The sequence below is a fragment of the Vombatus ursinus genome, unplaced genomic scaffold (assembly GCF_900497805.2).
Source record: "Vombatus ursinus unplaced genomic scaffold, bare-nosed wombat genome assembly UNPS02011334.1, whole genome shotgun sequence".
Taxonomy (NCBI): Eukaryota; Metazoa; Chordata; class Mammalia; order Diprotodontia; family Vombatidae; genus Vombatus; species Vombatus ursinus.
In genome coordinates this window covers 9,683,250-9,704,594 of record NW_020951112.1, presented here as the reverse complement: position 1 = coordinate 9,704,594, position 21,345 = coordinate 9,683,250, and the positions used below count along the sequence as shown (strand labels likewise).

Below are 21,345 nucleotides of genomic sequence, written 5' to 3'. Positions count from 1 at the left end.
CTGGGGTGGCTAGGTGGTGCCATAGTGCATAGAGGGCTGGGTCTGGAGGCAGGAAGATGAGTCTTCCAGAGTTCAAATCTAGCCTCAGACACTTTGTAGCTGGGTGACCCTGGGCAAGTCACTTAATCCTGTTGGCTTCAGTTTCCTCATCTGTAAATGAGCTGGAGAAGGAAATAGCAACCCACTCCAGGATCTTTGCCAAGAAACCCCAAATGGGGTCACCAAGGGTTGGACACAACTGAAATGACTGAATAACAAACAACTCCCCATCATGATAAAGCCCTGGAGTAGAAAGGAATTCATTGGTTTACTCAATTCAGTTCAAAATCTTTATTGAGTACCTACTGTGCGCCACATTCTGTATTAGTCACTTGGCATACAAAGACCTCCCTATAGTGACAGGACCTGAGAGTTCATTCATCTAGGTCTCTCGTTCTACCAGTGCCAGTCAGCACCTTCTCTTAAACTTAGTCTTAAGAGATTTGTCCGAGAAATTAAATGATTTGCCCACAGGTCACCCAGTCTTTGTGTGTCAGAAGTGGAACTCGAACCCAGGTCTTCTTCTGCCGTCAAAGTGGGCTCTCTGTCTACTACACCATGGCTTCCTTACATACTAAATATATTCAGAATTAATAGAAAGAAATTGTGGGGAGCAGAATCAGGAAAGTCTTCAAGAAGGGGCAGGTGATTCCTGACCTGTGCTTTGAAGGAACCTCAGAATTATATAAAATCAGAATTTGGAGGGCAAAGAAGAAAAGAATCTATTTCCTGTCATCTCCCTCAGGGGGTTGGAAACATTAGGTTACGTAGCAATCAGTGGGGCATCTTTGCCCATAAAGTAAGAGGTGTCTCAGGCTCTTGTGTGAAGAGTTGACCCTCCCCACCTGCTCAGTCCGTGTCAGGCAAGGTGGTCTGAGCTCTCCCCCAAAGCTTTTGTGAGAAATCCAGAGCCAAAGTTGCGTCCGTCCCCTGGGCATACCGCCCTCCCAATCTGCTCCCGTCAGCTGACGACTCGTCGCTTTCTCATCCAGGTGTTTGTTTGCTTCATTCCTGACCATCGCCCTCCAGACCAAGCTTGTCTACCTGACCAGCATCCTTGAGGTCCTGACCCGAGACCTGATGGAGCAGTCGAGTAACATGCAGCCCAAGCTGATGCTCCGACGGACTGAGTCTGTTGTGGAAAAGCTCCTCACAAATTGGATGTCTGTTTGCCTCTCTGGCTTTCTCCGGGTAAGTGCAGCATCTTTCTGCAGTGTCAGAGGTAAGACAACCGGGGCTTATTTTTAGCAGACATTGACTCCTTTTGCAGTACAGACCCTGAGTACTCTATAGTGTCAAAACAACAGCTTTTCTGTCTTGGCCCTCATCCCGAGCAGAGAGATGCCTGGGGAAAAAAAAAAAAAAGCAGCTCATAGAACAAATATCTTGTGAATGTTATTCATTTTCCCTGACATCGTTTCTTTATGAAGAAAGACATTAAGGCATTTTTAGATGTACCTTGTCTCTATCAATTAAAATGAATTAAGTCTCCTCATTTTCCTAGTCATCCTTAAAATTGCAGCATAGGAGGGGGAATGTCTAAAATATTAAAGAGAATGAACTTAAAAATAGCTGGAGGCATTTGAGATAGATCCATTTACATAAAAACAATCGATATGCTAATTACAAATAATATCTAACTGGTCATTAAAGCAGGTCCCCTAAGGACCCTCATTTGCCTAGTTTGAGTGGCGGTATGGACAGATAGAGAATGAAATTGGATTTCTCAAACCATTCGTCACTTCCAACTGTCCACTTAATTCAGCCATGCTTTCCCTGCATTTTGTCTTTGGTAAAAAAATAAAATAAAATAAAGACATTGAAAGTGATATTTGTGTTACAGCAGTATTTCTTCTTTAATTTCATTCTACACCCATTTCAAGAAGAAAAACTGTGTATTTATAGCCAGTCCTAGAACTTAATTGAACCTTGAGCAGGATGTATTGCTATGCCACTAATTTTCAACAATAGTATTTAAGTACAAGAGTGAGATGTGAGTCTAAATAGAGGGTGGCATCCACAGCTGTGCTTACTTTAATGTTTAATGCTGTCTTGAAAGAAGACATATGATGTTTTCCTACCAATCCATCTTGCCCCCAAGCAATACCTGGATAGAAAGGCTAATTAAATCAGCCTTTCCCCACCTATTTATCTGATACTTAAAGACCTAGTTGGATTCCTGATATCTTCATCATCACACTATAATCATTATCTCATCAAATTCAAAACTTTTCCTCCTATATGATACTCATCCTTGTCCTTCTGTTAACCCTCCTTTATTTACCTGGTGTACTTGAATTCTTATTGGAGATTGTTTAATATTTCATGGGTCCCAGGGCAAACCTTGGATTATCCAACCTCCAGCTGTTATCTCTCACCCTTGCTACATGACCAGCCTTCTCCTTTTCTGATCAATAATATCTTTTACACCACTTAGGGTATGTGGAAAAATTTGGTAATATGCTTCACCCCGCTTATGCCCGCCATCCAACCATGGCCCTTCAGGATACCTTTAATTCAATTTAATTGATTTGGATTAGACGTACGGTTTCATTGACATAAGGAACTCCCACTGAGAAAATACTTTCTACCAATATAGACAGGCCCCTCCTTTTCAATTTGCAGTCTTAGAGAGTTGCCCAAGAGCTGCTGTTCTCAAAGACCCCCAGGGGTGTCCCTAGCTCCCTTTCAGGGAGTCTGCAAGGTCAAAGCTGTTTTTGTAATATCAAGAGATCTTTGCTTCTAATATGGTAAAAATATCAATAGATATAACACATGTAAACCAAAACTTTGGGGGGGGGGTTCCCTCAACAATTTATAGGTATAAAGGAGTCCTGAAACCAAAAAGTTTGAGACCCATTGCCCTAGAAACTTGTTAAATTCAACTCAGAGTGTTTATTGAGTATGTGCTATGTGCCAAGTCACTTAACCTCTGTTTGCCTCAGTTTCCTCAACTGTAAAATGGGAATAATAATAGTACCTACCTTGTAGGGTTTTTGTGAGGATCAAGTAAGATATTTGTAAAAGTACTTGACACAGTGCCTGGCACACAGTAGATATGACATAATTGCTTATTTTTCCCCCTCATGCCCCCCACCAAACATACAAAAACAAAACCAGAACATTCTCTGCCTTCAAGGAGCTTAAACTCTACCAGGTACACTAAAATGATCTTTTTGGAATTTTAACTATTCTCAATAATAATAAGTCAGCAAAGCTATTTCTTAGGCAAGTCATTCACCCTCTCATGTTCCCCAAGAAATTCTCAAACTGAAACTGGAACCCCTAAAAGAAACAGAAAGAGATGCCATTCTTTGACTCTCTGGCTAGACAATTGGGTTCTCCTTGACCGAGAAGACCAAGGGGTACATCATGGACAAAGGTATAGAGATTGGAATAAGTATTCCATGTTTGGGGAATGATAAGAGAATCATCTTGGAAGACACAGGAACTAAGCTGGGGACCAGTGGGAGAGGAGGGCAAATGATTTATTTAATTGAGGACTGCATTCTTTAATCATGAAAAAAAGAGGTGGTGTTTATTAAGCCTGGCAAATTGGTGAATTAGTTTTGGTTTATTCTTGTTCCCGAGATTAAATGTTATATTATTTAGTGTTTGGGTTTGCTTGTTTGTTTGTTTTTTTAACCATCACTACTATCTTGAAGTCCAGATAGTCCTTAAGCCTTCAAGGATCCATGTTTGTGATGGAAGTGGCTGTTTCTCAGAATTAGTTGAGTCTTCAGTGGCAGCCCGTTTTTGAAGCCTTCCCAGTTTATTAGGAGCTTGTTGTCCCCTGGCTTCGGATCACTTCTACATCATGATAAGCCATCAGAATGGGATTTTGTTGGATGAAGAATTCCTAAAATGAACACTTAAATAAGCATACCATTTGTAGATAGTTAGCAGCTTGTTTGAAGAAGATCTGAGTGTATTAGTAGAGCACAAGCACAAAACTAATCAATATAATCTAGCAACCAAGAAAGCTAATGTGATCAGAGGCTGCACAGGACACAGGAAGGAGGTCACAGTCCCTTTGTGCTCTTGCTGAGTCAGGTTACATCTGCGGTATTATATTTAGCTCTGGGTAACATTTTTCAGAAGGACATTGATTAAATTGGAAATTGTCCAAAAGAAGGCAACTCTTTGGATGCTGATGTAGCCTCCTGTTCGTGTCATTGGTTGAAAGAACCTGGAGCTTTTAAGTTGGAAGAGAGAAGACTTGGGAAGGACAGTATGTAATAGTTGTCTTCAAATATTTGAAGGGCTAACATATGGAAAAATTCAGCTTATTTTGGTTGGCCCAACATCGGAGTTCTTGGAGCAATAATGGAAGTACACAGAGGCTGATTGAGAGTTAATTTATGGAATAATTTCCTTGCAGTTAGGATGATCCCATAGCAGAATGTGTTGCCAAGGGAGAGAGGGTGTTCCTCTCATATAAGGTCTTCAAGAAAAGACAAATGGCCATTTGTTGGGTGATGCAGTTGGAAGAACATTACATTTGGATTCAGATGAGCTTTATTGGATTACTTACGTGCCTTGTGTCTTTCATCAAATCAGTTAACCTCTCTGGGCGTCAGTTTCCAAATCTGTACAATGACAGGGTTGGGTTAGATGACCTCTCAAGTCCCTTCCAGCTCTGAATCTAGAATCCGATGCTGTGAAGAGGATTCTTGTTGCAACATATCTTGGCCTCATTGGCCTTTCAAGTCCTGTCCAGCTCTGAGATTCTTTGGTTCTCTGTGAGTTTAGCTGAGAATAAAAACTTAGAGCCATTTGTTACTGTTTGACATTAACCATCTGATAAACTTTAGATGCAGGGATGCATCCAGATGTCATAAATGGGGAGGAGGGGTAGTATGGTGTCATGGGAAGAGGCCTGGGTCCTTGGGGTCAAATCCTGGCCCTTCCATTCATTAGCTGTGTGACCCGGAATAATTCTCTGAATCTCACTTTCCTCATCTATAAAATGGGAATAATAATACACCAACCACCTTATAGGATTGTTTTGTAGAAAGTGCCTTCTAAACTTTAAAACTCTATGATGTATGTTATTACTAGATACCTAATCCTCAAAATGTGGCTCTTAGCTGTCCATTTTTTTTGTCCAGAGTTGTGATTTTATTGTTACAAGGAACATCCCGCTGAGGAAATTCCCTCTGCCAATGCAGATCTCCAACTCTTCTGTGACTAAAAGACCTGGAGAGTTTCTCGGGGCGCTGAGGAGTGATTTGCCAGGGCTGTTCAACTATGTCCAGCTCTTCATAATCCCCCTAATATATGGGGTTTTTTGGGCAAAGATACTGGGATGGTTTGCCATTTCTTTCTCCAGTGGATTAAGGCAAACAGAGCTTAAGTGACTTATCCGAGATCACATAGCTAGTGAATGTCTGAGGCAAGACTTGAACCCGGGTCTTGCAGTAAATCCAAGGATAGCTTTCTATCCAGTAGACTATGAAACTTCATCCACATAGCTCTAATATATACTCAAAATACTCAAGGAGATCTGTGAGCTTATCAATGTGGGTCCATACTCCTTCTAGTGATGTATATAGAAACTCCTCTATGCCTCTTGTCCATCCTCTTGTCCACATCCTCACAAGAATGTGCATTGGGGTAGGGAGGAGAAGGGGCACCTGCCTTCCATGCTGGGCACCCTCCTTGCTTGTTTTAGATGCTTTGAAGATTGAGTATTCCATCAATAGAACATTCTGGCTACCTCTCAGTTATTTCTCACTCTCACTAAAGGACCAGCCTGTCTTCTTTCTTGATTGCATATACATCTCTACTATTTATGTAGGTACCCATGCATGTATGTGTGTGTACAATAGAAATATATGTGTGCATATACACGTAAAATATGCCATATGTATATTGTGCTCAGAAATAAGAAGACCTGTGCACACAAATAGAGGTGTAGTACCTTTTGATCCAGCAATACCACTACTAGCTCTGTATCCCAAAAAGATCATACAAAAGGGGAAAGGACCCACATGTACAAAAATGGTTATAGCAGCTGTTTTTGTGGTGGCTAAGAATTAGAAGTCGAAAGGATGTCCATCAATTGGGGAATGGCTAAACAAGCTGTGGTATGTGATTGTGATGGAATACTATTGTGCTGTGAGAAATGACAAGCAGGATGATTTCAGAAAAACCTGGGAAGACTTACATGAACTGATGCTGAGTGAAGTGAACAGAACTAGGAAAACATTGTACATAGTAACAAACAATGTTTGATGAAGAATTGTGAATGACTTAGCCATTCTCAGCAATGTAATGACCCAAGACAATCCCAAAGGATTCATGATGAAGCATATTATCCGCCTCCAGAAAAAGAACCAATATTGATTGAATACAGACTGAAACATGTTATTTTTCACTTTCTTTCATTTTTCCCTTTTATTCGAGTTTTCTTGTACAAAATGACTAATATGGAAATGTTTTACATAAAAAAGACAGATTTAGAAATATGTCATGGTGTATACGTTCATGTTTGTGTAAATAATATGAGTATTTGTACATGTATATGCGTACATAAATGTTTTGTGTATGTGTTTATACAGTATAAATATATGTGCAAGTAATATGTGTGTTATATACAATATAGATACATACGTGTACATACACATAAAATATACCATATGCAAATTGTGCCCAGAAATAGGAACATGTGCACACAGAGGTCACATGTGTGTGCAGTATAATCTTTTACATGTGTATGCATAATAAATAGGTTATTGCATATGTGTCACTATAATATAAATATATGTGTATACACATAAAATATACTATGTGTTTGTTGTGCATATAAATATAGATGTACAAACATGTTACACATGTATGTACGTATGTGATTTCATTAGCATGGCTACCTCTATCCACATCATATGTACACTGTATAATACATACGTATAATACATATACTGTATAGACATGTGCACACATATGCAATGCACACTTATACACAATGGTGCACACACATGTACACAGAGTGTATTTTACACACAAATATGTGGATATGGTATTGTGCCAGTAGGTAGGTGACTGGAAAAAAGAATTAGCATCAGTAGATCTGGGTTCAAATTTACCTTTGACACTTAAAACCTGGTGTCTTTGAGAACAAAGGACCACCAACAATAACCACCACCTCAGTTTCCCCATCTGTAAAATGAGGGTCTTTGACTTGTTGACCTTGTCTCTTCCAGCTATAGATCTAGGATCCCATCATTTCACAATTTAGGTTCTTGGACTAAATAAAACAAAAGTCTTCCCCCACCAAGGTTGGGGGGTAGGGACACTCCTATATGTCACTGGGAATCACTGCTTCATTTCCTCGTTCAGGCGGCCATTAACAAAAACCTGGCCCCTTGACCAAGCACTGGATCCCACCAAAAACCAACCATGTTGTCTTTTCTACCATTTCTTCCTAAGGAAACTGTTGGAGAGCCCTTCTATCTGCTTGTGACAACCCTAAACCAGAAAATAAACAAAGGTCCCGTGGATGTCATAACTTCCAAAGCTCTCTACACCCTTAATGAGGATTGGCTCCTGTGGCAAGTGCCGGAATTCAGCACTGTGGTATGTTTGCTGTTACCCTTTCTTTCCAAATGCATAAGTGTTTACCAGCCGAGGGGAGGGGGAAGGGGGACCCGATAAGGAAGGGGGGAGGGGGGAAACCATATCAAAATGAAAGGCCATAATTCCTGCTGTGAGAGGACTCATCCATTTCGTTAATTAAAAACAATAGTTGATAAAATATTAACGCCGTGTTCAAATAATAGATTTTAATTACTTGGATGCAGGGGGGAGGAAGGAGCATCTTAATGACACCTGGGGCAATCATCAATTTCCAAAGATTTTAATATCAGGATGGCCTATGACTCTCTGTGTTGTCAGAGAAGCTGCAGAGATACAGTTCCCTATTCAGTCCTTGTAATTGCAATCAGGATTTCTCGAACTGTTCTTCTCGGGGAGACAATGTGTGAAGATGTGCCACAGCTCAAACAGAATGGGGGGCTTATTTTAGAAAGATAACACAAGATTAATTCAGCTTGAGTTTCCTGTGCCACACGACACACGTACTTTATTTCCTTGGATTAGTTACAAACGTTTGGTGTCGTGCACTTAATATACCGTGATTTCATCACTATTTTTGGAGTAATGCCGTAAATAATGAGCGGCGGCGGCGAGGCTGGCTGTGTGGCGGATTTCACGTGGAGGAAGAGGAGGAGAAGAACGAGAACTCCCCCCTCCCTCTGACCCTTCCCACAGAGAGAGCCCGGTTGGTTACATAGGGGGATGATCAGAACCTTGGAGAGAGCCAAGTCTGGTACTCATTCCAAGTTCATTTAAGAATTCTCTCCCCCTTTATCATGAAGACAGATTGGAGGAAGAGATGACTGTATGTTGGGGGGTGGGGGCAGGGAATTACGGGCGCCTCCAGCTGCAATATATACATCCATGCAGTGGCTCTGGTCCTCTTCCCAACTTTTTGAGCCGGGAGGAAGGGGGAAGGGAAAGAACTGAAAAATGACAGTGAGGTTTTGGTATTGCTCACTTGGGTTGCTGATCCTCTTGTGGTTTTGCCTGGGACAGCAAGCATGGCAGCATTGTTTTGGACGAATGCACCCGTTAATTGGAGAAGGCACCATGTTGGCTTGGGCTGTGTTTTGGTTATGCTTTCTGTCTGTTATGGATGAAATTCCCCATATCTGCTGTTCTGGGTGATCAGTCACTGTTACCACGTGGGACTGGCCCTTCCTGGAAGGAGGATGCTTTGCTGACGCACGTGGCAGGGGAGATGCTGAGTATTATCTTCCCCTAAAGTGGCCCTGGTCTACAGCCTCCCTTCTGGGGCTGATTTCATTCTAGCATAACCCCAGATGGAATCTATAAATCCTGCATAATTGAGTACTTTTCGTGGTAGGGCTTGATTCTTGGAACATTTGTAAAAGAGTCCTAGGATCATAGACTCATAAACTGGGGGGGGGGGCCTTAAAGGCCATTGAGTCTGACCCTCTTTAGTTTATGGGTGCCTGTACTGAGGCATGGAGAGGTTGTTTGACTTCTCCTGGGTCACATAGCTTGTGCCTGAGGCAGCATTTGAATGCGGGTCTTCCCTACCCAAAGTCCAGTACATATAGAATCTCTGAACCAGAGGGCTTCTCGGAGGTCAAATAATCTAATGGGAATCTGAACTGGTCGTCTGGCCTGCCCTTGAAGTCCCCTGATAAGGTAGGAAACCTGCTCCCTCGTGATATAATCCATTCCACTTTTGAAGAGCACTGACTGTTAGGAATTTTCTCTTTCTAAGGAACTGACATCTGGCTAGCTGTAGTTTCTACCCATGATTTCTAGTTCTGCCCTTTGGGGCCTAGGAAAACAAGGTTACTCTCTCTTCTAGAGAATCCATCAATCAGGCACTTAAGAAGCTATGTCATCAGAGTCTGTGCTGAGCACTGGGGACACAAAGAAAGGCAAAAATAGACCCTTGCCCTCAAGAAGCTTACGTTCTAATGGGGGAGACAACCTTTGTGTCAATAGATACAGACAAGGTACATACAGAGTAGTCAGGCACCAGTAACAGTTCAGGATCAATGACCCAATGTATGTCCTCACTGGAGTCTCACAGCAACCCTTAGAGCTATGTAGAATGGCCATCATTCGCCCTTTTTTTAAACATGAGAAAACGCAGGCACACAGAGTTTCAGCGACTTGACCCCCATGCTCACAAAGTGTGTACGTATTAAAGGCCAGTTTTCTCAGAACTTTGCCCTCCCTCCAAGGCCAGCTTTCTCTCCCTTCCCCCACGAGGCTTTCCTGAAGAGCATCTCCTGAGTACTCCTCATACCCACGCCTGGTGGTGCCTACTCTTGTAGAATGTTGTTCAACATTCAGATGAAAAGCTAAGGAGGCAGCTTTGCATGTATTTACCTGACTCTGGGCTGGTTTAGTTCCAAACCCCTAAAAATTCCCCAAAGTGAAACGATTTGAAAGTAAAAATAGGTTGGGGGAATCCAGCCACATTTTGGTTTTGTCAACAACATCAGAGCAGAAGAAGAAGGGTGTGAGAAGGCTCGAGGTGGGGGGAAGGGAAGGGAAAAGAGGGTTACTTGCTGGTTAGGAAGGGTATTTTTGAGGTTTGAAGCCGGGTTTGTTTGTTTTTTAATGTTTTACATCAGAGCAGATTTTTTTTCCCTTTCATTTTAAAATATTGTTTATTTCAAGGCCAATTAAGGTCATGTTTTTGATTTGTTCACACTCGACTCATGAGTTATTTGATGTTGGAGAGATTCATGAAGACTCTTCTTATTTCCTTATAGGCCCTGGGGAGGGAGGCTAATAGATAATGATCATTTCAGAAATCCACAAGAATCCTTCCCTTCAAAGAGGAATTTGGCTGTAGAGAAAATGGAGATTTGTGAGCTGGAAAAGAGACAGGGTTCTCGTTTATTACATGGGCCCCAGCTTTTAAAATTACTTTCTGTTTCGAGTGCATTCTATTTGATCATGGACCAGGCTCTCTTATGTGGTAGATGGTTAAGTTGGGAGTTGTTGAGAAGTCCCATGACTTGGTCAGGTTTTCCATGATTGTGTGACATTAGCAGAAGGTCCAGAGAAACTACTGAGTATTGCATTTCCTCTATAGTAAATTCCTTGCACTGTGCCTGTCCTATTTCCTTTTTCTCCTTCACGATCCTGAATGGGGCTCAGATTTGGCTTAGCTTCCCACAGCCTCAGTTTCCTGGAATGTAAAAGGAGGATTTTGGAAGTGCTGGCCCCTGAGACCCCACCCACCCTCTCCAGCAGCTCTGAATCTGTGATCTGAAGTCTCTGGTTTTCAGAGCCTCCTGTGGTTGTCTGTGAAAATGTCAGGGGCTGGTAGAGGCTGATGTTCCATCTAGGCATACCCAAGAAAGAAATTATCTCAGGGAAGGGTGGGGGAGGGGGGAGAATTAACAGAAAGCAAGAGGAAGTCATTTTAGTGACCTGAAACAGCAGAGCTGGGACAGCAGGGCACAGTTAAAATAAGAAGCCAGAGTCAGGATTGCCAGGGAGGGAAAGAGGGAGCAGCCCATGTGACAGAGTAACATGGAGGCTTCACACCTCTAAGATTAGGACAGCTCCAGAGGAGCTGTTGGCTGCAGCTTCAGGCCTCCTGCCCCTGGCTTCTCCACGGGTCACTGTGCTGACAAGCATGATCTGGTTCTGGATGGTAACTGGAGAGAGACAGAGACACAGAGAGAGAGAGAGAGAGAGACACAGAGAGAGAGACAGAGACACAGAGAGAGAGAGAGAGAGAAAGAGGAGGAAGGAGGGAGGATGGGAGAGACAGACACAGAGAGGGAGTCAGAGGGAGACAAAGACAGAATCAGCCTTTCTTCTGGCTAAATAGTTAGATCAGAGGATGTTGGATCCAACCTGCTCATTTTATTTTATTTTATTTTTGTTTTTTTTGTTTTTTATTAGGCAATTGAGGTTAAGCGACTTGCCCAGGGTCACACAGCTAGTAAGTGTCAAGTGTTTGGTCTGAGGCCGGATTTGAACTCAGGTCGTCCTGACTTCAGGGCCGGTGCTCTATCCGCTGCGCCACCTAGCTGCCCCTAACCTGTTCATTTTACCTATGAGCAAACTTCCCCAGGAGGTTACATTTGACTTAATCAGGGTCACACAGCAAATGAACATTTTGAGGCAGGGTTTGAACCCGGCCCTTCCTGACTCCCAGCCCAGTGCTGTACCTACTGTGCCACTCAGCTCACACTTGGAGTGATAACCCCAAGAAGTAGTAGTACTTAAAATAATAGCAATAATAATAACTAACATTTATGCAATAGAGTCCCAAAAGTCTGGGCGCAGTTTCAAACTTTGATCACTTAAAAGCTGCACTAGGACTTTTGGGACACCCTGTGTAGCGCTTGAAGGTTCGTGCAGTGCCTTATGGGTGTCATCTCCTTTAACCCTCACAACACCCCTGGGAGGTGAGTGTTATTATTATCCCCATTTTACCGATAAGGAAACTGAGCCTGAGAGAAGTTAAGTGACATGCCCAGGGTCACATAGCCAGTATATAGTCGAGGTAAGATTTGAACTCGGACCCTTCCTAACTCCAAGTCGAACATTCTCTCTAGTGTTACACCTAGGTAGCTAAAACCACCATCGTCCTTGGAGTGTACCCCAAAAGGAGCCATAGGATCATAGATTCAGAACTGGGAGGGACCTTTGAGGTCATATAGTCCATTCCTTCATTCTCCTGATAAAGAAACTGAGTCACGGAGAAGAAAAATTGCTTTTAGCTGGGGTACTCACAGAGTTGGAATTTGAACGTGGGTCACAGAGTGATAAAATTGTTGACGTAGAGCTGGAAGGGACATGTGATTTTTCAATTGTTTTTCAGTTGTGTCTAGTGGTTTGACATTTCTTTCTCCAGCTCATTTTACAGATAAGGAAATTGAGGCAGATGGTTAAGTGACTTGCCCAGGGTCACACAGCTAGTAAATGTCTAAGGTCACATTTGAACTCGGATCTTCCAGAGTCCAGGCCCAGCATTCTGTGCACTCTGGTGCCGTCTAGCTGCCCAGTAAGGACCACAGATGCCACTTAGTCTAATCCCCTCATTTTACACAAACCTGAGGGCCAGAAAGAAGTTAAGTGACTTACCAAAGATCACACAGGTAAGTGGCAAAGGCAGGATTTGAACCCAGGTCATCTGACTGCAAATCTTTTCCTTACCCTGTTGTTCTCCAAGTATCCCCAAGTTATGTTTACAAGGGGAAATATTTTCAGGGCAGCATACTTTTTGAAAATGAAAGGAAAGGAATAAGCACCTACTATATTGCTGGCACTATGAGAAACGCTTTACAAATATCTTGTTTGATTCTCACCATAACCCTGAGAGGTGGGTGCTGTTATTATTCCCATTTCACAGACATGGAAACTGAGGCAGACAGTGGTGAAGTGACTCGCCCACGGTCACACAGCTAGTAAGTGTCTGAGGCCACATTTGAACTCAGGTCTTGGCTTAACACTCCTCCACTGTACCACCTAGTTGCCTTAGAGGAGAAATGAGGATACCCTTCCTCCTTCTGGAAGAAAGGTGAGGGACTACAGGTGGAGAATATTAGATGCCTTCTCAGCGGCAGTCATGGCATCACTTACTCTCGGGTAACTGTCGCTGTTATGAGGAAGGCTCATATTGAGGGGTTGAGGTGAGGGAACTGGAATATCTGAAAATAACTTACATGGAAGCAAAAGGCGTCAGTACAACTTGTTAAATAAATTGGGGGGAAATTTAAAGGACTGTTTGAGAGCACTGAGCTCCCCTGGCTTCCTCTCATGGTTTCTGATCTCTCCTTCTATCCCGCCACCACCGAGCATCCAAAGCACTCACTGTGAAAAGGAGCGAGGAAATGCATTGAAACTCACCGGACCCGCTTCCTTTTCCTTATTTTCATATAGGTTTCATTTTGTTAATTTAGGCTCCTCTACCCGTGATTGGACAGCTCGGAGGTGCCATGGTGCCTAGAGCGCCGGGCCTGGACTCTGGAAGACTCATATTCCTGGGTTCAAATCCAGCCTCAGACACTTACCAGCTCTGTGACCTTGAGCAAGTCACTTAACCCCGTTTGCCTCAGTTTACTCATCTGTAAAAAAGAGCTGGAGAAGGAAATGGCAAACCACTCCAGTATCTTTGCCTAGAAAACCCCAAATGGGGTCACGGAGAGTCAGACACAAATGGAAAAATGACCAAGCAATATTCCGTGCTTGACTTTGAGCTCTGTAGGAAGGAGGTTTTTTTCCCAGGACAGATGGCACCTTCCTGGTACCTTAGGGTGCCAGGGCTGAGGAGCCCACTTCTGTTGAATCATGTTACCTGGGGAAAAGGAAATTTGTTTCAGTTCACAATGAAAAAAATCCAGTAACCCACAGCAAGTTCATTTAATTAGCGAGTCAAGTTCTAGTTGTAATCAAAGTTAAGAGATCAATTTCTTTTTAGCACTTGAAGCTGGGAAGTAAGTCGGCGTCTTCATCTGTTGTAGTGTGTGTGGGGCGCTCCTGTACCGTGGGGAGCAATCTTTCAACAAACACACTGACCTTATTTTACTCATTATGAGAAAGGCCTTAACATAGAAATTACTTATGGGACCTGACGCAAAGCCTGCAGTGACCCATAAATGATTTATTTAAGGTTTCTGCCTCCCCCGCCCCCACCTTGGAGTAGGCAGAGGAATTCAGTGTGGTGGACAGAGTACAAGGTTTGGCACCAGCCCAGACTGGATGTCCGGCCCTGCTGCTCATTAACCTTGTAACTTGGAGCAAATCACTTTTTCTCTCTGGGTCACAGCTTCCTCATCTGTAAAAAGAGAGGGCTGGGTTAGGGGGCCTCGAAAGTCTCTTGTAGCTCTGAAGGTAGGGTTCCAGCTAGGCGGCACCATCATGGATGGAGTGTCAGGCCCGGAGTCAAGAAGACTCATCTTCCTGAATTCAAATCTTAATAGCTGTGTGACCCTGGGCAAGTCACTTCACCCTGTTTGCCTCAGTTTCCTCATCTGTAAAATGAGCCGGAGAAGGAAATGGCAAAGCACTCCATTATCTTTGCCAAGAAAACCCCAGATGGGGGCAGAAAGAGTCAGATGTGACGAAACAGCAGCGACTTCCTGCCTGAGGCCGATTCTCTATTCAGTTCTCCGGGCTGCCTGTCCCAGGCTTGTTGAGAGGCTCACACCATTACTGTTTTTATTTTCATTATGATCCCATCAAGTCCAGCCCGAGCTCCCTGCAGCAGTAACCAGGAGTCTGTCCCCTCTGTGCCCACCCAGGATTCTCCCCTCTGCCCCCCATCCCCCACCGTTGCCTTGATTTTATCCTTTTCAAAGATTCATTTTTTCCCAGTCATTAAACAACGCACTGTTCCGATTAAGTCATTCTGTGATGCTCCCATTACATCCCTTCCTGATGTTTGCACTTCAGCAGTCTGGTTTTTAATACCCCCCTTGCTATTGTATAGAAACAGTGAAGTTAATTAACAATCCTCCAGGTTCCCCCCCTCCCCCTTCTCTTATAACATCGTTTGCGAATTATTTTCATTATGACTGAGGATAAAACCGAAACCACCTCTAACTTCAGAGCTGCTCTTTGCAACTTCTCATCAAAGAAGTGAAGCCATTTTCTCTCTTTTCTTTTTTAGATTTTTCTTACTAAAAAATTAATGATTATTAACAAATGCAGACATTTCAACATACACTTTTTCTTGTTTTGTTTTGTTTTTTTAACAATTTTAGGCAAATCATTCCCTTCTTGATGGCAGGAAGTGGAAAATGAATAATCAAATGAAATCAAAGTTTTTAATGACTCTCCTTATTCATAACCTTTCCACCCACCAGCTAGAATTGGGGAATTAAAGTTATGTAGCTTCTTCACAAAGTTATCTAGATTTCTCCTTTATGGCTAAAAGGAAGGCTCTATGCTCCATCTACTTTGAGGAAGGACAACAGTCAATGAACCAACCTAGGAAGACCCTGGACCAGATGGCCCCTAAGGCCTGTTCCATCTCCAGATCCATCATCCTGTGTGGGACTTTGGACCAGTGACTTCCTGCCTCTGGGCCTCAGTTTCCCCAATTGTCAAATGAGAGGATTGGACTAGGGGGTCTCTGAGATCCTTTCTAGCCCAAGTTCCTCCTCAACAAAGTGGGTGCAACCCCACTTACACTGCTTGCCTTCCAGGGCTGGGCTGTGGCAAGGAAACACTGCAGGCCTCAGCAAGCTAGGAAAATGGGAGCTGCTAGGGAGGAGAATTTAAAAAAACAAACCAATTTGGTTCAAGTTCAACCTGTGAACCTAAGTGTGCTGTCTATGTGACCATGACCTTGAGCATCTGAGCTTGAGTTTCTTCGTCTGACAAATGAGGGAGTGAACCCCTAACTGCCCCATGGCGCTGGCCGGAGGATTTAAGGAGGCTGTGTACAAATTTAACTTTTTTTTAAAATTAATTTATTTTTAGTTTTCAACAATCACTTCCATATGCTTTTGAGTTTTAAATTTTTCTCCTCTTCCCTCCCTGCCTCCTTCCCCAAGACGGCGCACAATCTGATATAGGCTATACATATACATTCCTATTAAGCATATTTTCACATTAGTCATGTTTTAAGGAAGAATTAAAACCAATAGGAGAAACCACAAGAAGGGGGAAACAAAACAAAACAAAATAAAAAAAGGGCAAATGGTGGGCTTTGATCTGCATTCAAACTCCATAGTTCTTTCTCTGGATGTGGAGAATGAGACTTTTAGAGATCTTTGCATTGCTGAGAAGGGCTAAGTCTATCAAGGTTAGTCATCGCACAACATGCCTATTACTGTGTACAACATTCTCCTGGTTCTACTCACTTCACTCAGCATCAGACCATACAAGTCTTTCCAAGTTTTTCTGAAGTCAGCCTGCTCCTCATTTCATGTGGCACAATAGCGTTCCATCATAATCATATATCACAACTTGTTCAGCCATTCCCCAGTTGATGGGCATCCCCTCAATTTCCAGTTCTTTGCCACCACAAAAAATGTGGGTCCTTTTCCCATTTGTATGATCTCTTTGGGATACAGCCCTAGAAGTGCTGTTGCTGGGTCAAAGGATATGCACATTTTTATAACCCTTTGGATAGTTCCAAATTGCTCTTCAGAATGGTTGGATTAGTTTACAACTCCATCAACAATGCATTAGTGTTCCAATTTTCCCACATCTTTTCCATTTATCATTTTCCTCTTTGTCATGTTGGCCCATCTGATAGGTGTGATATGGTACCTCAGAGTTGTTTTCATTTGCATTTCTCTAATCAATAGTAATTTGGAGCATTTTTCATATGACTATAGATGACTTTAATTTCTTCATCTGAAGACTGCCTGCTCATATCCTTTGACCATTTATCAATTGGGGAATGACTTGTATTCTCAAAAGTTTGACTTAGTTCTCTATATATTTTAGAAATGAGGCCCTTATGAGAGACACTGGTTGTAAAAATCCTTTCCTAGTTTTCTGCTTTCCTCCTAATCTTGGTTGTATTGGCTTTATTTGTGCAAAAACTTTTCAATTTAATGTAATCAAAATTATCCATTCTGTATTTCATAATGTCCTCTTTCTCCTGTTTGGTCATGAATTCTTCTGTTCTCCATAAATCTGATAGGTGAACTATTCCTTGCTCTCCCAGTTTGCTCATAGTATCGGCCTTTATATCTAAATCATGTACCCATTTTGACTTTATTTTGGCATATGGTGTAAGATTTTGGTCTATGCCTAGTTTCTGCCATGCTCTTTTCCAGTTTTCCCAGAAGTTTTTGTCAAATAGTGAGTTCTTATCCCAGAAGCTGGAGTCTTTGGGTTTATCAAATAGTAGATCACTATAGTCGTTGACTACTGTGTCTTGTGCATTCCACCGATCCACCACTCCATTTCTTAGCCAGTACCAGGTAGTTTTGATGATTGCTGACAAATTTAACTTTTTAAACTGAAGAGGGAGATAGCATAGTGTAAGTTGTATCATTTTACAGATGGGGAAACTGAGTCTGAGAAAAGTGAAGTGACTTGCCCTGGGGTCACATGGGAAGTGTCTGAGGCAGGGTTTGAACCCAAGCCTTCCTGACTTCAAGAACAGGGTCCTGTCTACTACGCCACCCAGCTGACAGAGGGTACCTGAATAGGAACCAGGGACTTCTTGGTACAGTGGAAAAGCATGTTTAATACGGAATTAGAGGATTGGGGTTTAAAGCCTGTCACTGACACTACCTGTGTGTCCTTTGACAAGTCACATAACCCCCCCCAAGCCTCAGTTTCCTCACTTTTAAAATGAGGGTGTTGGGCTAGAAGACCTCCATGTCCCCTTCCAAAGCTGTGGTCATATGATCTTTAAAAAAAAAAAAAAAAAGGTGCTGGGTTTGGAGTTGGGAGACCCATCTTCCAATCTTAGCCCCATTCCTTACTCCCTAAGGTAGCTTTTGTCCCTCCTCCCTGTCTTATCCACATCTCAAGTTAATATCTCACTGAGATCAGTCCTCAGTTTTCCAGTCTATTCTCACACTCTCCATTCCGGTCCTCAGTTTCCTCATCTGTAAAATGGAGAGGTTGGTGTAGACAGCCTCAGAGGGCCATTCCACATCTGTGATCTTTAAAAAAAAAAAAAAAAGGCATCCAAAGTTTATCTGAGACCAGCAAACCCAAATAAGCACCCACGATCTCCTTTCTGTTCTCTTGGGAGAAAAAAAAATAAAATTTCCAAAAACTGTTTACATCTCTTACAAGCACGCCATTGTCTCATGCACTGAGATGACTCTTGAAATACCTACTTAATTCATTTTTTGGTGCCAACTTTTGAAACCTTAATGGTAGCAATGTTCAGAAAGACCTTCTATGTGGAGTTGACAGGTTTAGCAAGATACATATAGGTACTCTAGGAAAGGGGGAGAAATAGAAAAAAATTGAAAATAGAAAACGTTCTGCACCTGCAAAGAATTTGTGATTGCGCTGTCTTCCCCACGGTATGAGACAGGAATGACCATATGTCACTTTTCTGTGGGCCTCACTTTTCTCATCTGTAAAATCAAGGGGTTGGCCTGGTTCAGAGGTTCTTAACCTATGTTGTGTCATGGGCCCCTCTGGCAGTGGCTTGGTGAAGCCTACAGACGCTTTCTCAGATTCCTCTTTTTAAATAATTGAGGAAAATACTTAATTTCAGATAGAGGTTAGTGAGGATGAAGATGTAATTTTTTTTTTCTCCTCTGTGTTCACAAACCCTCTGGAATCTATGAACTGCAGATTAAGGATGTCTGGTCTATAGATGGTCTGGAACAGAGGCTGCTGCTGGGAGTCCTAACTAGATTAAAATGAAATTGAGATGTGTTTAACAAAAGTAAATAAAAATACAGTGGTTGTTCAGTTATTTTCAGTCATGTCTGACTCTTTGTGACTTCTTTTGGGGTTTTCTTATCAAAGATCCTGGAGTGGTTTGCCATTTCCTTCTCTAGCTCATTTGACAGATGAGGAAACTGAGGCAAACAGGGTTAAGTAGCTTGCCCAGGGTCACACAGCTAGTATGTTTCTGAGGCCAGATTTGAACTCAAGTCTTTCGGACTCCAGGCTCAGTGCTCTGGACATTGTGCCACCTAGCTACCCCTCCAAAAATACAATGTACCGTAGATAATGTTAATTTGTGGTTTTCTGTGTCAGTATGTGACCTGTAGGGATCCCTGTTTGACACCACCGGTCTATGATCCCTTTTACCTCTTAATCCTTTAATCCATGTTGCTGGTGCTATTTGCTTGATTGACGATGGAAAGAGCACTAGCTCTGAAGCCAGACAACCTATGTTCAAATCGTACCTTTAAGACTTGTAACTATGTAGCCTTGGGAAAGTAACCTCACCTTTGTAGCCTTTATACCTTCAAACTTACCCCACCCATCCAGATCTAAAGTTCACATCTCACTGAGATCAGTTCTCCAACCTGTTCTCATTCTATCTCTCCTGTACCTCAGTTTCTTCATCTGTAAAATGGAGGAGTTGGACGAGATGACCTCTGAGGTCCTTTTCAGTTCTGGTCCTGTGATGATGGCCAAGACTGAGGCTCACATAAGAGTCTAAGGTTTATAAAGCTCTTGACCTACATCATCCCTTTGATAACAACCACCCAGTAGGGAAGCCGCGGCTCAGAGAGCTGTCTTAACTGGCCTAGTATTTCACAGTTGGAATTGACAGTGCCAGGATTCAGGCTCGAGTCTCCCAGCTGTAAATCCAACATGCTTCTGCCTCCGTCGTCACCCGTGTCTTCCTTCCTCTTTCCATCCTGCTCGCTCCCTTCTCACTCTCTCCCTTACCCTTCTCATCTCATAAAACTGAAACAACCAGGGATGGGGAACAGAAAATAAAAAGGGACAAAAAACCCCGAGAAAAAATGGTAAACTTTATGAAGGGGACGCTTGACCTTCATCTCGACCTTGTAACATTAAAAACAGTTTTGTTCCAATAAATCATCAACAATACCAAAAAAAAACCCTTAAGAAGAATGAGGAAAAAGGGGAAGAGGACTGTGGGAGAAACCATGAGCCTCTCTACCACATATGGTGTGTTTAGAACATCTATATATATATATATATATATGTATGTATGTATGTGTGTGTATACACATGTATGTGTATATGTGTGTGTATATATACACATGTATGTATTATATGTTATATATATACACACATGTATGTATACATATGTATAAAAATTTAATCGAGTAGTAACAAAGTGGCCTACTTTTAACCCCTTCTGCATCTCCCCTCCCTTTTCTCTGGGCATCTTTTCAAGTGATTTATTATAAATGGTCTAACAAGAGATGGACAGTACGTTTCATCATCACTCATGAGATGACTAGGTGGCACAGTGGTTAGAGGCCAGGCCCGGGATCAGGAAGATCTGAGTTCAAGTTCTGCCTCAGACACTTACCAGCTGTGTGACCCTGGGCAAGTCACTTAACCTCTGTCTGCCTTGGTTTCCTTATCTGTAAAACGGAGATGATAATAGCACCTATCTCCCAGGGGTTTTGTGAGGACCAAATGAGAAAACAATTATGAATTTCTTTGCAAACTTTAAAGCACTATCAATCCTCGTCGTTGTCATCATCAGTCTTTGGAAGTCGTAATTGGTAGATTCTTTGGTCCCAGTTCTGTGTTCTTTCAGAGTTAATTCACCTCACGTTACTGTGGTCATTGTGTAAACTGTTCTGCTAGTTCTGTTCTTTTCAGTCTACATCAATTCATCTGAGTATTTTTATATTTCTTTAAATGTTTAATATTCCTTATTTCTTATGGTGCAAAAAAATTTCCATTACCTTAATATGCCACCTCGTGTTCAGCCATCTCCTCGTTTTTTCCCCATTTCTTTGATTCAACAAAAAGTGCTGTTTTATATTCTTGTATATAGGACCTTTCCCTTTGTTCTTGACCTCCTTATAAGTGTTTTTGTTGCTGTTCAGTTGTGTCTGACTCTTCATGATCCCATTTGGGGTTTTCTTGGCAAAGATCCTAGAATAGTTTGCTGTTTCCTTCTGCAGTTCATTTTACAGATGAGGAAACTGAGGTCAGCAGGGTTAAGTGACTTGCCTAGGGTCACACAGCTAATAAGTATCTGAGGCTGGATTTGAACTTAGATCTTCAAGACTCCAGGCCCAGTCCTCTATCCACTGCACCATCTAGCTGTCCTCCTTAGAAGTACATGGCCGATAGTTCTCAGTGGGTCAAGAGAGGATGTGCATAGTTTAGTGACTTTAGGGGTCTAGTTAC

General features: G+C 42.4%; 1 protein-coding gene across 1 annotated transcript in view; it reads left to right on the top strand.

The window, feature by feature from the left end:
• Positions 1-21,345, top strand: part of PLXNC1 (plexin C1) — a gene marked incomplete at its 5' end in the record, with an annotated part of 215,740 nt that overhangs the window by 138,003 nt on the left and 56,392 nt on the right. The window contains 2 exons of the mRNA XM_027855804.1: positions 1,032-1,230; positions 7,471-7,617. Of these exons, the coding sequence (XP_027711605.1) occupies positions 1,032-1,230; positions 7,471-7,617 (346 nt within the window). The remainder of the gene's footprint in view (positions 1-1,031; positions 1,231-7,470; positions 7,618-21,345) is intronic.